We start from the raw sequence: 16880 nt of genomic DNA, 5'->3' as shown, positions 1-16880 counted from the left end.
ACTTTGTTATATTTATGCACAAGAGAAGAAGAGGTTGCCCAGCACAAATGAATGTACAAACATGATTTTTCATTACATATTTGTAATTTAGCAGATGCTCTTATCCAGAGCGACTTTTAGGACCAATTGGGGTTAATTGCCTTGCTCAAAGCCACAATGACAGCTTTTTGACCTAGTTGGCTCAGGATTCAAACCAGCGACCTTTCAGTTACTGGCCCAACACTCTTAACCGCTAGGCTACCTGTTAAATACATAACAATACGTGACATAAGTAGAATACAGAACACTTGAAACATTACAGGACATGTTTCATGATGGAAATTGAAATATTAAAATGTAAAAAAAAAAAAAAGCAGTGGGTAGAGTGGCGTTTCGCAGGCGGTTTGTACGGGCAGTTATACAGGACAGTTTGTGGCTGTTTCTCAGGAGCCTGGTGGTGCAGTTACCTCTTCTTGGAGGGAGCAGGTCATTCAGTGGATGGTCAAGAGTGTGCATGTCCTTCACCAGGTGCACTGCAGCCTGTTCTCACCTTCTCTGCAGTGATGGGAGCTGTGGTTGGACTGCTCCACCTCTGGAGATGATCCTCAAGGCCCTCCTCTGCACCCTGTCTAGTTGGGCCTGCTGCTTTTTACTGCATCCAACTAACAGCACTCCACCGTATTCCAGAACAGTCAAAAAGGCGTTTCGAGGCATTTCTCACTGGCTGCTCCACATGTCACCACTGAGGTTAGAGTCTAGATTAAAATCAAGATACTTGGTTGTTGTTGTTACCACTGGTACTTCCTGTCCTCCTAGGATTAGTGGTGCAGGTTGTGGATGGTCCTCTGACCAAGGGCTAAATGTGCCAGTTGCCATCACCCTCTGCCCTCTTTTGGTGGTGTAGCTGTGGAGCCAGGCTAGTAACCTTGGACACAGTTCAATGTCAGACAGATGTTGCAGGAACTATGGGTGATCTACTCCATCAAAGGCTTTGGACACATCAGCAAGTAACACCCTCACCATTGTTGGGTTTATGGAGTCTGTAGCTGTCAGCCAGGAGTATGTGGCTTTCACAAGGGCGGTAGTAGTGCTGGACTTTGGGAGGTAGTCATACTGAATCGTGCACTCAGATAACACCTCCTACTGGCAGGGGACAGTTTTAACAATGTGTTTGATGACAGGGGCTAGATCTTCTGCATGCTCTTTAGTAGCCAGGCTGGAATTCCATCAGGCCCACATGCTTTACGTGCTCTGAGTCTGTTCAGAACTTGCTTTAACTGGCCAATGCTGCACAGCTCAACCTGCTTTGTAGACATGGGCAGGGGGAAGATGGCAAGAGGTGTGGTGCTTGTCCATGCCTCAGCAAAGAAGCCATTCAAAACATCAGCCACGCCGTCGTCTTCAATTCCCTCGACCTGTATTCTCCCTCCTGATGTTTTCTTTGGTCCCAGTCCATTGTTAATGAAGTCCCACCATTCCTTAGGGTTTTTCTTCTTTAGGTCCTGGATTTCAGTTTTGTAGAAGATTGTCTTTGCTTCCTTGATAATCATTTGCACTGTGTTTCTGTATTTTCTCCATGTCATTGTTTCTCCCCATCTGTTGAAAATATTCTGCATTTTCCTGATGGCAGCCTTTATTCTTTCAGTCATCCAGGGCTGGTCCAGTGTTGTTGTTTTCTTATTTCTTATTGACATGCATACATCAAGTGCAGTTTGAATGCAGGAGTTGAACGTCTCCACCTTTGCATTGATGCTCTCCACCTCATATATGGCAGACCAGTCAGTACTGGCCATACATCGTGCAAAGGTCTCCTTTCTGTTCTGGGTTACCAGATGTCCTTTTTTCCACTGCACCTCACTTCTCCCTCCTGATGTTGTGTTTGGAGAGAACAGCAGACATTTGTGATCACTGGATCCGAGAGGAGCAAGTACAGTGGGTTGTGTTGATCAGATCTAGGATGGAGTCCTCTCTGTGGTCTTGTCTTTGACCACTTGTTTCATGTCTGGATGGGAGTTTGTCAGCATCTTGATGGGCAGGTGATTAAAGTCTCCACACAGGATGAGACCTATTTGAGGAGAGGACATCCTGATCACATGGACAGTGATTATGAGATAATCCACAGTGTTCTGCTGCAGTGTTTTGTCATGTGTCCATGGTGGATGTTAGAGCACTCCACTACCAGAGATGAAACTGAGCTGGGGTGTTGTTTAGGACGGAGCTGAAAACACTCAAACTCTTCTTTCTCTAGGTCAGTTATTCTTCTCTTTGCCTGCATACTGTGATTCACATACATAACCACGCCCCCTCCTCGCATCCCCTCTCTGGACCTGTCATTTCTGAACAGCTGATAGTCTTTGTCATCCGAACAGCCTTAATTCGTCGGGGCATGGACTCTACAAGGTGTCGAAAGCGTTCCACTGGGATGCTGGCCCATGTTGACTGCAACGCTTCCCACAGTTGTGTCAAGTTGACTGGCAGTGGATTTCTACTCCGAATAGATCGTTCTATCTCCTACAACAGATGCACAATTGGATTGAGATCTGGTGCCTCGGAAGGCCACTGCAGTAACCTGAATTCACTGTCATGTTCGTGGAACCATTCCTGGACAAGCCTTGTGGCATGGGGCATAATCCTGCTGAAAGAATCTATTTGCAGATGGATAACTTCTGCCATGAAGGGATGCACCTGATTGGCAATGACGTTTAGATATCCTGTGGCATTCAAATGATGCTCCACTTTTATCAAAGGGCCCAATGTGTGCCATGAAATCACACCCCACACCACCACCAACAGCCTGCAATGCTAACACACGGCATGGATGCATGTACTCGTGGTTTCCTCAATACCCTAGTCCTCTCAATATCTTTACAGTAGGAGCTATCTAAGGACTGCAAAACTGACAAGGTGCACACTGATCATTAAAGAGATGCTACCATTCCACAACGTTCCCGTTCCTCTGCACAGTTCTCTCACAGTGAGAAACAATATGATTACAATAGAGTGTTCTATGCTTTCTTAATTTGATCCAATCCACTACTACTTCTTATGTATACGTTGGTGTCTTTTTAAATTGCCCAACATGTAGAATCTCATGTTACAGTCAGAGCAGGAGTATGGCTTCTCTCCTGTATGTGTTCTCCGATGAAGTTTTAGCTCATTTGATGTTGAGAAGCATTTTACACAGTCAGAGCAGGAATAAGGCTTTTCTCCTGTATGTATACGTTCATGTACTTTTAAGGTGCCCAGTCGAGAGAAACTCTTCCCACAGTCAGAACAAGAGTAAGGCTTCACTCCTGTGTGTATCCGTTGGTGTGATTTTAAGTGGCCCAGTCGAGAGAAACTCTTCCCACAGTCAGAGCAGGAGTATGGCTTCTCTCCTGTGTGTGTTCTCTGATGAACTTTTAGCTCAGTTGATGTTGTGAAGCGTTTTACACAGTCAGAGCAGAAGTAAGGCTTTTGTCCTGTATGTTTAGGTTCATGTTGTTTTAAGTGGCCCTGTTGAGAGAAACTTGCCCCACAATCAGAGCAGGAGTAAGGCTTCTCTCCTGTATGTGTTCTCCGATGAAGTTTTAGCTCATTTGATGTTGAGAAGCATTTTACACAGTCAGAGCAGGAGTAAGGCTTTTCTCCTGTATGTATACGTCCATGTTGTTTTAAGGTGCCCAGATGAGAGAAACTTGCCCCACAGTCAGAGCAGGAGTAAGGCTTCTCTCCTGTGTGTATACGTTGGTGCGATTTTAATCTTTCCTGATGAAAGAAATTCTTACCACAGTCAGAGCAGGAGTAACACTTCTCTCCTGTATGTGTTCTCCGATGAACTTTTAGCTCATTTGATGTTTTGAAGCACTTTACACAGTCAGAGCAGGAGTAAGGCTTCTCTCCTGTATGTATACGTTCATGTACTTTTAAGGAGCCCATTTGAGAGAAACTTGCCCCACAGTCAGAGCAGGAGTATGGCTTCTCTCCTGTGTGTATACGTTCATGTACTTTTAAGGCGCCCAGTCGAGGGAAACTCTTCCCACAGTCAGAGCAGGAGTAAGGCTTCTCTCCTGTGTGTATTTTTAGGTGTATTTTTAGCTTTGATAGAAATGTAAAAATCTCCTCACAATGTGGGCAGTGGTGAGAACTCTTAGCTCTGTGATCTTCCTGCTGTTGCTCGCTGGATGTAGAGAATGTCTCAACATGGTCTCCTGTGTGAACAACATCAGAAGAACCAGTCAGTTGGTGTGATATACATGTTAATCAAATGTATTTTATGAGAAGTAGTCACAAAGTGCTTTATAGAAACCCAGCCTAAAACCCCAAAGAGCAAGCAATGCAGATGTAGAAGCAATATCATCCTCCACTCACTATCACAAGGGTTAGTAACTACACAGACTCATTTAATAGAACTTTAAAACATTGGCAGTTTGTCTACTTGACTTATTTAGTCTACTCTCTGATCACTCCAGATAGCCCAGTGAATAAAACAAATGCTGGCAATACTGGTGTCAAACCATGTAAGTGTCAATAGCATGAAATAATATCTACCTTCTCATTGAAACAGTTCTACTGCAACTGTTCATGCACAGTGGGAAGTTGGAATGAATAACACAAACTTAGTTAGATAGAACCTGCTCTTACCATGAGAAACAGATTTCCCAATCTTCTCCTGATCTTTAATGTTGACATTCAGCTCCAGTGTTTGACTGCAGTCTTCCAGCTTCACTGATGCCATCTCTGGATCCTGCAGTGCAAACTGGGCTCCACTGTCACAATCAGGACCCAGTGACTCTAGGTTTGGACTCAGTGTGGAAGGAGAGAGGCAGGCTGGGTTTGTCCTCACTATTGCTGTTACCGGCCTCAGATTTAATTCTAGTAGTCCTGTAGTAACAATGAGAAACAGACACAAAAAGTTATTGTCTTGACAGTTCTGGCACTTTCTTTATACTCTTAAAATATACTATTCTTGCTAAATTATCTAATTACGAGCTTGACTTGGACTGAAATAGGTGCCAGTACTCATTTTGAGTTATTGCACACGAGCGCTTCACAGAGGAGGCGTTCCCTAACAGAAATATGCAGATGTGTGCTAGAACACACCAATAGGATCTCGCTAGCTCGTGCTTGGCTCTGCCCACTATGACACATCTGTTCCCATTGGAAACGACCAGCTGTGGTCTATCTTGGCTTTGCTATAAAAAATAATTGGTGCAACCGTCCGTGCGTTCAGGGATCCTTGGGATGGCCCTACCCCATTATATGAGAAGGGCGGTGCTTAATTTGAGCTGGATCCTCCGGTACCTCTCAGTTTTGTAGTCTTTCGTTCCGGAACCCATTTGCCAGGATCAGGTAGCCTACCTCTTGTGGCAAGAAAAAATACTAATAAAAGCAATCAGAGTAATTACATTTAGATTCCTCTGTAATTGTCATGCCCACAAAAAAAAACGTAATGTGAAAACGTGCATGATATTCTAAGAATTGGTTCATGTTGGGCCGTCTTGGGTTTATGGTTTGCGCAACATTGTAGCCTAGACCAAGGCGTGGCCATTGCTGTGGTGAGAGAGAGAAGCACGCCTGTATCTCTCACAGAAATACAATGACATTCACTTTCTATGATCTCTCTCCCTCTCTGTGCTGTTATAGACATAAGCCGGCAACTCTCTTCTCTCCAGCATTGCACTTCATCATTTATCTCCTAATAGAATAATAGCTGTGGGAAGTGTGCTGGAGGTGCTGCAGCACTCTGCAGTCTGTTCAGAAAGAAATTAAATAATTTCCAATACTATACCAGGAGTAAGCCTAGAACTTCGCCACAGAGGATCCATAGCTAATTTAAAAAAATAGCCTAGCTGCGGATTGTGTGTAGCCAAATCACAAGGCACGCCTAACGTGTGGCAAATCTGTCAGTTAACAGCATGCAGCCAAAACAGGCCTTTCGCAAATATTCATAATACAATCGCTGGAAAACAGGTTGTAAAGCAAATGGATCCTGCTGAAAATAAGACTAATTTATATTTAAGTCATTTAGCAGATGCTCTTATCCAGAGCGACTTACAAATTGGTGCATTCAACTTAGGATAGCCAGTGGGACAACCACCACTGGGGGAGTGGGGGGTGTAGAAGGATTACTGTTATACTTTTCCAGGTATTCCTTAAAGAGGTAGGGGTTTCAAGTGTCTCCGGAAGGTGGTCAGTGACTCCGCTGTCCTGGCGCCGTGGGGGAGCTTGTTCCACCATTGGGGTGCCAGAGCAGTGAAAGCGGGAACTGTGCTTCCGTAGAGGTAGGGGGGCTAGCAGGCCAGAGGTGGATGAGCGTAGTACCCTCTTATGGGTGTAGGGTCTGATCAGAGCCTGAAGGTAAGGAGGTGCCGTTCCCCTCACAGCTCCGTAGGCAAGCACCATGGTCTTGTAGTAGATGTGAGCTTCAACTGGAAGCCAGTGGAGTGTGCGGAGGAGCGGGGTGACATGAGAGAACTTGGGAAGGTTGAACACCAGACGGGCTGCAGCGTTCTGGATAAGTTGTAGGGGTTTAATGGCACAGGCAGGGAGCCAAGCCAACAGCGAGTTGCAGTAATCCAGACGGGAGATGATAAGTGCCTGGATTAGGACCTGTGCCACTTCCTGTGTAAGGCAGGGTCGTACTCTGTGAATGTTGTAGAGCATGAACCTGCAGGATCAGGTCACCGCTTTGATGTCAGCAGAGAACGACAGAGTGTTGTCCAGGGTCACGCCAAGGTTCTTTGCACTCTGGGAGGAGGACACAATGGAGTTGTCAACCGTGATGGCGAGATCATGGAGCGGGCAGTCCTTCCCCGGGAGGAAAAGCAGCTCCGTCTTGCAGAGGTTCAGCTTGAGGTGGTGATCCGACATCCACACTGATATATCTGCCAGAGATGCAGAGATGCGATTCACCACCTGGTTATCAGAAAGGAGAAAATGAATTGTGTGTCGTCTGCGTAGCAATGATAGGAGAGACCATGTGAGGATATGACAGAGCCAAGTGACTTGGTGTATAGAGAGAATAGGAGAGGGCCTAGAACTGAGCCCTGGGGGACACCAGTGGTGAGAGCACGTGGTGCGGAGAGAGATTCTCGCCACACCACCTGGTAGGAGCGACCTGTCAGGTAGGACGCAATCCAAGAGTGAGCGGCACCGGAGATGCCCAACTCGGAGAGGGTGGAGAGGAGGATCTGATGGTTCACAGTATCAAAGGCGGCAGATAGGTCTAGAAGGATAAGAGCAGAGGAGAGAGAGTTCGCTTTAGCAGAGCGGAGAGCCTCCGTGACACAGAGAAGAGCAGTCTCGGTTGAATGACAAGTCTTGAAACCTGACTGGTTTGGATCAATAAGGTCATTCTGAGAGAGATAGCAGGAGAGTTGGCTAAAGACGGCACGCTCAAGAGTTTGAGAGAAAAGAAAGAAGGGATACTGGTCTGTAGTTGTTGACATCGGAGGGATCGAGTGTAGGTTTTTTGAGAAGGGGTGCAACTCTCGCTCTCTTGAAGACAGAAGGGACATAGCCAGCAGTTAAGGATGAGTTGATGAGCGAGGTGAGGTAAGGGAGAAGGTCTCCGGAAATTGTCTGGAGAAGAGAGGAGGGGATGGGGTCAAGCGGGCAGGTTGTTGGGCGGCCGGCCGTCACAAGTCGCAAGATTTCATCTGAAGAGAGAGGGGAGAAAGAAGTCAAAGTATAGGGTAGGGCAGTGTGAGCAGGAGCAGCGGTGTCATTTGACTTAACAAATGAGGATCGGATGTCGTCAACCTTCTTTTCAAAATGGTTGACGAAGTCATCCACAGAGAGGGAGGAGGGAGGAGGATTCAGCAGGGAGGAGAAGGTGGCAAAGAGCTTTCTAGGGTTAGATGCAGAGGCTTGAAATTTAGAGTGGTAGAAAGTGGCTTTAGCAGCAGAAACAGAGGAAGACAATGTAGAGAGGAGGGAGTGAAAAGATGACAGGTCGGCAGGGAGTCTAGTTTTCCTCCATTTCCGCTCGGCTGCCCGGAGCCCTGTTCTGTGAGCTCGCAATGAGTCATCAAGCCACGGAGCAGGAGTGGAGGACCGAGCCGGCCGGGAGGATAGGGGACATAGAGAGTCAAAAGATGCAGAAATGGAGGAGAGGAGGGTTGAGGAGGCAGAATAGGAGATTGGAGGGAGAAGGATTGAGCAGAGGGAAGAGGAGAGAGTAGCGGGAGAGAGCGAGCGAAGGTCGCGATGGCGCATTACCATCTGAGTAGGGGCAGAGTGAGTAGTGTTGGAGGAGAGTGAGAGAGAAAAGGATACAAAGTAGTGGTCGGAGACTTGGAGGGGAGTTGCAGTGAGATTAGTAGAAGAACAGCATCTAGTAAAGATGAGGTCAAGCGTATTGCCTGCCTTGTGAGTATGGGGTGGGACGGTGAGAGGGTGAGGTCAAAAGAGGAGAGGAGTGGAAAGAAGGAGGCAGAGAGAAATTAGTCAAAGGTAGACGTAGGGAGGTTAAAGTCACCCAGAACTGTGAGGGGTGAGCCATCCTCAGGAAAGGAACTTATCAAGGAGTCAAGCTCATTGATGAACTCGCCAAGGGAACCTGGAAGGCTTCAGAAATGATACGGACGTTAAGCTTGAATGGGCTAGTGACTGTGACAGCATGTAATTCAAATGAGGAGATAGACAGATGGGTCAGGGGAAAAAGAGAGAATGTCCACTTGGGAGAGATGAGGATTCCTGTGCCACCGCCGTGCTGACCAGATGCTCTCGGTGTATGCGAGAACACATGATCAGACGAGGAAAGAGCAGTTGGAGTAGCAGTGTTTTCTGTGGTAATCCATGTTTCCGTCAGCGCCAAGAAGTCGAGGGACTGGAGGGTAGCATAGGCTGACATGAACTCTGCCTTGTTGGCCGCAGAACGGCAGTTCTAGAGGCTGCCAGAGACCTGGAACTCCACGTGGGTCGTGCGCGCAGGTACCACCAGGTTAGTGGCAGCAGCCACGCGGTGTGAAGCGTTTGTATGGCCTGTGCAGAGAGGAGAGAACAGGGATAGACAGACACATAGTTGACAGGCTACAGAAAAGGCTACACTAATACAAAGGAGATCGGAATGATATTAACTAAACATCTGGGGAAGCGAGAGAGCGGGGCCTCCCTCACTAACCTTTCACTGAAACACTCAAATATAACTCTTCCAGCTTCCACTTTAGAAATTATAATTGTTGTAAACAATGTTTCCAGGAATAGACTAACTTAGTTTATTGAGCTAACTTGGTACAGTATTCTTCCGTGAAAACCGCCCAGGACACCGTATCATATGACGCCATAGCTAACTAGCATGCTAGCATCCAATAACACACGGTTTAGCACCAATACTTGGTTACAACAAACTACCAATGGATCATTCGTGTCCGTGTCTAATTCCTTTCATAACGCAGAAGTAATTAAACATTGGCTAGCTAGCACAAAGTCAGTCATGCTAGCTATACAAGTGGACTACACATCTCGAATGTTCAGAAAGTGAAGCTTACGTTGCAAAATTCCCAATGACTAAAATGCTACAGTACTGCTAGCTGGTACTGTTGGCTAGCTAGCAGTGGCTGCGGTGTTGACTTTGTTTGAAAATGTAGCTGGCTAGCTAACCTTGATAGCATCTCTATACTACACCTTTATCTTTGATACAAAGACAACTATGTAGCTAGCTAACATTACACTAATCAAATCGTTCTGTTGTAATGTATTTAGTTGCTACAGTACTGCTAGCTGGTAATGTTGGCTAGCTAGCAGTGGCTGCGGTGTTGACTTTTATGGAAAATGGCGTCGCTGCGAACGAATGTAGCTGGCTAGCTAACCTCAATAGTTAATCTATATTACACCTTTATCTTTGATACAAAGACAACAAAGACAACTATGTAGCTAGCTAACATTACACTAATCAAATCGTTCCGTTGTAATGTAATGTAATATTACCTGCGGAGCGAAGTACAGCACGACTACTCACTCCAACTCCTCCTGTGTGTTACCAAGTTATCAACTTCCAAATAGGCCTATTGAGCGAACAGCATTGTTTTAAAAAGTAAAGCAAGAGAGAGATAAGCTTTTGGCCGGTGAGTGAGCTGCACATCATTGGGTGAGTCAGTGAAACTGGAAAGCTTTTTCAGGACAATATCTTCCTCCTCATATTGTACAATGTGTTTCTCTGCACACTTAGGGGCCTCGGTTATTGATGGATTCAAGACAAGGTCGTTTTAATTGATCTCAGATTCTCAGTGTCAAAGTAGCCTGTCATTTTGGTCATTTGTGAGGTATTAAAAAAGATACTGTGAAAGTCTCCAGTCATCTAAAAGGATGTAGAATTGCATGAAATCAATTTATAAAAAGAAAACGTTTTTCCCAAACTCTAGGCTACAAAAAATATATTCCATGTGTGTAACTTCTGCAAGCGGCTCCACACCACTGCTCTATGCCCGTACGCGAAAGCCATGATAATGCATGCAATGCTTTGTTATAAAGATTGTTTGTTTTTATCCGTTCTGGTACCTCAGAGCCCCCCAGGTCACCCCCCTCTCGGGCTCACTTTTGGTTCCGGCACCGCCCAATTTACAAATGAAGCACTGGAGAAGTGGGTAGCTGCCGCTGCCTCCTCCGGGACACTTCTCCTTTGCATAAAGTTAATCAGGCTGTTGATTGTGGACTGTGGAATGTTGTCCCACTCCTCTTCAATGGCTGTGCAAAATTCCTGGATATTGGCGGGAACTGGAACAAGCTGTGGTACACGTCGATCCAGACCATCCCAAACATGCTCAAAGGGTGACATGTCTGGTGAGTTGGGACATTTTCAGCATGTTCGATTGTGTACAGATCCTTGCGACATGTGGTCATGCATTATCATGCTGAAACACGAGGTGATGGAGGTGGATGAATGGCAGGACAATGGGCCTCAGGATCTTGTCATGGTATCTCTGTGCATTCAAACTGCCATCGATAAAATGCAATTGTGTTAGTTATCTGTAGCTTATGGCATCCCATACCATAACCCCGATACCACCATGGGGCACTCTGTTCACAACATTGACATCAGCAAACCGCACGCCCACACAACGCCATACACGGTGGTCAGCAGTTGTGAGGCTGGATGGGCATACTGCAAGATTCTCTGGAGACAGCTAATGGTAGAGAAATTAACCTAACATTCTCTGGCAACAGCTCTGGTGGACATTCCTGCAGTCAGCATGCCAATTGCATGCTCCCTCCAAACTGGAGACATCTTTGGCATTGTTTTGTGTGGAAAAACTACACATTTTAGAGTGGCATTTTTGTATTTGTTAGGGATCCCCATTAGATGCTGCCAAGCACCTACTCAGCTACTCTTGTCCCCAGCACAAGGTGCACCTGTGTAATGATAATCATGCTATTTAATCAGCTTCTTGATATGCCACACCTGTCAGGTGGATGGATTATCTTGGCAAAGGAGAAATGCTCACTAACTGGGATGTAAACAAAAATTTTTTGTAAACAAAATTTGTGCACAACATTTTAGATATAAGTTTGTGTCTGGAACATTTCTGGGATCTTTTATTTCACCTCATGAAACATGGGACCAACACTTTACATGTTGCGTTTATATGTTTGTTCAGTGTATACAGTATTTCTAAAAAAAATCATACAAACTATCAATAACGAAATTTAATTGAACTAAATCAGCCTGCTTTTCTGTTCTAATCAGGTCCCTACACAGGCTCAGAAGGATCCTGTGAGGGCGGAACATTTTCTGGGAACAGTAGTCCTTGCAGGGCTTCTGCCGTGAAGTCTTGGAGGCCCAAAAACGTCTCAGCTGCAGATATAATGATGTCTAGCTTCTTGGACTTCTTGTGCAGTACAATTAATAACTGTGGCTATAAATACAAAAAAATAAGTGTATCCAGATCACTTGATAGACGTACAACATTTGCAACTGGTTGCAGTGCATCCACCGCCATATCTTCTTCAGAACTGTGGCCTCTTGCTACTATAACTCTCTTCACCGCCTCCACATAGGAGATTGGCTGTACAGCCCTGATCCTTGACACCTCAACCTCTTTCACTCTAACAGGGCACTCTGGGAATTCAGGAATATGACCCCCACCACAGTTACAACATTTTAAATTCACATGCTCTTCAATAACATATTCCTTCCGTCTGCAAACACTTGACATGTGGCCAAACTTTTTACATTTCTTGCATTGCATCAGGTTTTACACAAACTCTCTTATGGGGTATATTATATATCCCAGCTTTACATAGGGTGGTAGATACTCTTCATCCAACATCAATAATAAAGATAAACTTTGCTCCTTTTTCACATTCTCCATACGGGTCAAGCGACGTGCATTTGCATCCTTCTTCTTCTTTGGGATTTGGTTGGCGGAGTGCATCCAACTTTTAGGTGCATACACCGCCACCTACTGTTCTGGTGTGTGAGGCCATTCACAGCCTACACACATTAAATCCATTGATACGGTAATTAATACAAAATTGCCCTGCCAAGTATTAGCTCACTCTAAAAAATGTGAGGGAAAATGTTCTTGGTTTGAGCAGGTGACTGACCTTCTCAGACCAATTGGCAGTACGCCCAGAACATTGTTCTGGGAACCAAAAGGGATATCTCAGTTTCAAGGTCTCAGCTTGGAGAGAAGAAGCCTTGTGAGGTATTGGTCGGTCACATGCAGGAACCAAATGTTAATGATGAATTAATTATTAATAAAGCTAAAATCATGCAAATATAACTTGTCTGTGTAAGCAGTATATAGGACAACTAACGGGACTGCCCCGGCAGAGCTCCCGACCAACGTGTACTATGGTGCTTTTAAGTTTGTTGGAACTTCTCCAGCTTGCTGATAAAAAATAATTATTCATTTAAGTTTGACTTTCAGTCCCTTCGTGGCGATTTTCCACGACAAAAACCGACCACCCCATTCCACTATTTAACCCCATCTAGTCCTACGCCAGACCACTACCACTCAACACCCCCTGCAGCTGTTCTGCTGTAAATCCTCGCAATCCCAAGTAGTTCTCTGCCGCTGCCACCACTGCCTCTATTTTATGGGACTTTAGATCGATTTCTGCAGTACAATTGACAACCATTGCTATAAATGCTAAAACTCCCACCTTACTGAAGCACATATTCTTCCCATCACTCTCTCTTGGTCTCTGCCTACTCACAGGAATCCTCTCAAGATCCCTCACCCTGTACCCATCTTCCTCTACATTTACATTACATTTTAGTCATTTAGCAGACGCTCTTATCCAGAGCGACTTACAGGAGCAATTAGGGTTAAGTGCCTTGCTCAAGGGCACATTTACGTCATTTAGCAGACGCTCTTATCCAGAGCGACTCACAAATTGGTGCGTTCACCCTATAGCCAGTGGGATAACCACTTTACAAATTTTTTTTTGGGGGGGGGTAGAAGGATTACTTTATCCTATCCCAGGTATTCCTTAAAGAGGTGGGGTTTCAAATGTCTCCGGAAGGTGGTGAGTGACTCCGCTGTCCTGGCGTCGTGAGGGAGCTTGTTCCACCATTGGGGTGCCAGAGCAGCGAACAGTTTTGACTGGGCTGAGCGGGAACTATGCTTCCGCAGAGGAAGGGGAGCCAGCAGGCCAGAGGTGGATGAACGCAATGCCCTCGTTTGGGTGTAGGGACTGATCAGACCACTCTCCACTCTCTTCACTGCATCTGCATACAACACTTTCTGTAATACTGTAACCCTGGCAACCTCAATCTGCCTTTCTCTCACCTGACACCTCAGATCTCCAGCCCGTTAGCACCCCCACAACTAACACACAGAACTTTCTCCACCGATACCACTCACTACAAATCTCACTCCCACTGGGCCAGAATCATCCTTGGAACGAGGCCCGAACTCTGAGTTCCTCACCGCAGATAATTCATCCTCACTCTCGCCAGGTTCCATCTCTGAGCTATTGGAGGACGTATCCCTCTTTATACACTAGACGATAACCTCCCTCACCACACTGCTTCCCTCTACACTCAGCTCCTTCTCAGCGTTCATCACTGCACCTGCCACCACAGTTAATTCATCCTCACTCTCGTCACGTTCACTTTCCTCCTGTAGCTCTTCTAAAAGTTCTGTGTGATCTTCCATTCCATATTCACTCAAAACATATTCCACTTTTCTCCTTTGTCCATGTCCACCATCTTCTCCTTCATCAGATCTTCCAGAAGGTTTGTGCATCCCCCACTGCAATCCACCATTCCACTTTTTTTATTGATTTTATAACTGTGTAAATCTCTCTAGGACAAGGTGACTTTTATCAAAATATTTGTCTGTATTTACCCCTACAAAATTGAAATGGTAATTAGCTGCTAATGTGGCTATCATAAAGAACTACAAATGCCATTATGATCTGGACAAAATTGCTGAATCGAGTCAAAGGTAAGGATCTCTGGGTTAACTATCTAATGTTAGCTAAATTGAGTAATGAATAAATAGGCTACATTTATTTAAATGGTCAATTCTGTGAACTGTCTTGTGCAAGTTTTAAATTGACACAATACCTGTTAGCAAAGGTGTCAGCTAGAGATGACGTGCAGGAGATTGCAGTGATTAGTTGTTTTGCATAATGTCTACTTTGATGATAATTAGCGTTTTATAATCTGAGAGGAAATAGAGCCGAATTTGTTGCTAAAAGCCCTTATTTTAAGTGTTTCTAAAATGAATAAAAATGGACCTTGGAGGACTCAGAACCCGAGTAAAAGGGAGTATTCATGTTACTCGTCAACATTTAAATCATATTCTCATGTAGACTACTTTTTAGTTTCTTGCATATTGCTTCCCAATGTAGCAGGAAGTGGATATGATACTATTGTTTTGAATGGCCAGTAAAGGGTCTGAATACTAATGTAAATATGATTGTTCAGTTGTTGTTGTTTTTGCTTTGTCATTATGGGGTATTGTGTGTAGATTGATGAGTGAAAAAAACAATTTAATCAATTTGACAATAAGGCTGTAACGTAACAAAATGTCGAAAAAGTCAAGGGGTCTGAATACTTTCCGAATGCACTGTATATAGACAGGTGTGTGCCTTTCCAAATCATGTCCAACAAACTTAGTTAGATAGAACCTGCTCTTACCCTGAGAAACAGATTTCCCAATCTTCTCCTCCTCTTCTTCATCTTTAATGTTGACATTCAGCTCCAGTGTTTGACTGCAGTCTTCCAGCTTCACTGATGCCATCTCTGGATATTGCGATGCAAACTGGGCTCCACTGTCACAATCAGGACCCAGTGACTGTATGTTTGGACTGTAGGTGTGGAAGGAGAGAGGCTGGCTGGGTTTCTCCTCACTGTTGATGTTACCGGCCTCAGACTTAATCTGAATCTGCCAGTAGTAATATAGAGAGCACAGACACAAAAGTTAGTGTTGACAGTTCTGGCACTTTCTTTATTCTCTAAAAATATTTTCACTTTTTTCTTGTTCAATTATCTAATTCAGTGTTTGATTTGGACTGAAATAGGTGCCAATACTCATTTTGGGTGCCGGTACTGTTTATATTAAGGTGCAGGAGCTCCACAATACTTTTGAGCTAATACCTAACCTATAGTAGATAAATGCATAAATGACTCAAAAACCATTTAGTACAAGGTTACAGTTTGTTTTAGAGAGCACTATGTACTATTTTCCTGAATAACCTTGCCTTGCCACATTAGACACAAAGTACCCACTTTAAATTAGGCTACACAATGTAAGTGTACTTAACCTATAGTAGATTTCCCAAATTCACATAAATGACTTAAAAACCATGTAGTAAAGTTACTGTATGTTTTAGGCAGCACTATATACTATGTTCCTGAATAACCTTGTCTTCACTGTATTACTTCAATCAAAAACCAATTGTATTTCCTGTTCACACCATAGCAACATTTATTGATAAAGACAGAAACAACAGAATGTGTCTGAATATTAGTACAGACGTAGAAAACTGATAATCATTACATTCAGCTTCAAAACAGTAGTGCGACCGTGAAATTGTCTCTATCTGATGCACCCGCACTGTCCTCACTGAAGTCCGTTGACGCTGACCGAGAGGACGCCGCCATTTTACCAGCATGGGAATTTTACACAAAAACAATAATATGCTAAACGAACTCAGAAATCTCAAATAAATTGATTATTTATTAAACTAACATGATACAATTATGTACATTCACTCAGACAAACCCAAAATATCTAGCTATGTGACTTGTAAAATCGTTTTTATCACGTTCTTTCACTCACTCGGTTTGACACAAAAATAACACATCAAACCTTTACCAAACGTGATAATACCTTAACGGATGTGTTAACTAGCATGGTATGACATATTCTTTCGATATTAGAAAGTTTAAACGTGCTATTACATACCTCTAGTAATAAATAGAAACGGACACAAAGGTTATCTTCTTGACAACAGAGCTTTCTTTATTGTGAAGAAATGTGCGCGTGATGAAGTCATTACGTAATAACGTAAAATGACGTCATTACGTAGAATACACAATAACGTTAATCAAATTGACTGGCGTCTCAGCGACAAATATGATTTGACATTTGTTAGTTTAGATTTGTTTGTTTATTATCACATATTTGTATTCCTAAAAGTAATATAAACACATAACATTTTATATGATCAGATATTTTTAATTTTTAAACATAACACATTGAATTGTTGAATTATTGAACAATTACACATTACACATTATTGAACAATTACATTTTATTTATTTTCTTATTAACTAGTAAACCTACACATTCTGAACAATTATAGTTTCAAGCAGTGTATTGGTGGTTCGTTAACATGCTACCTGACTGATCAACAATTATAGGTACAAGCTAATAACAAGGTATATATGCTATCTTATTGAACAAGCAACTTAACTCAAATAATGATGTGTGCGCTAGGCATCTCTCTCCAGCTCTCTC

At 43.9% G+C, this 16880-nt stretch overlaps 1 protein-coding gene across 1 annotated transcript; it reads right to left on the bottom strand.

Moving 5' to 3' along the window:
• Positions 1–2044: 2044 nt before the first annotated feature.
• On the bottom strand, positions 2045–16404 carry LOC311118285 (uncharacterized protein; the record flags this gene model as incomplete). The annotated part of the gene is made up of 5 exons (XM_084193113.1): positions 16326–16404; positions 15056–15302; positions 4603–4842; positions 3201–4169; positions 2045–2064 (listed from the first exon to the last, which is right to left on the bottom strand). Exons 2-5 carry the CDS (start codon positions 15156–15158, stop codon positions 2045–2047), a joined length of 1332 nt encoding a protein of 443 aa, XP_084049239.1. The 5' UTR covers positions 15159–15302; positions 16326–16404.
• Between the last annotated feature and the right edge of the window lie 476 nt (positions 16405–16880).

This window comes from Coregonus lavaretus, assembly GCF_964263955.1.
Source record: "Coregonus lavaretus genome assembly, contig: HAP1_SCAFFOLD_48, whole genome shotgun sequence".
NCBI lineage: Eukaryota > Metazoa > Chordata > Actinopteri > Salmoniformes > Salmonidae > Coregonus > Coregonus lavaretus.
This window is presented reverse-complemented; position numbering and strand designations above follow the sequence as displayed.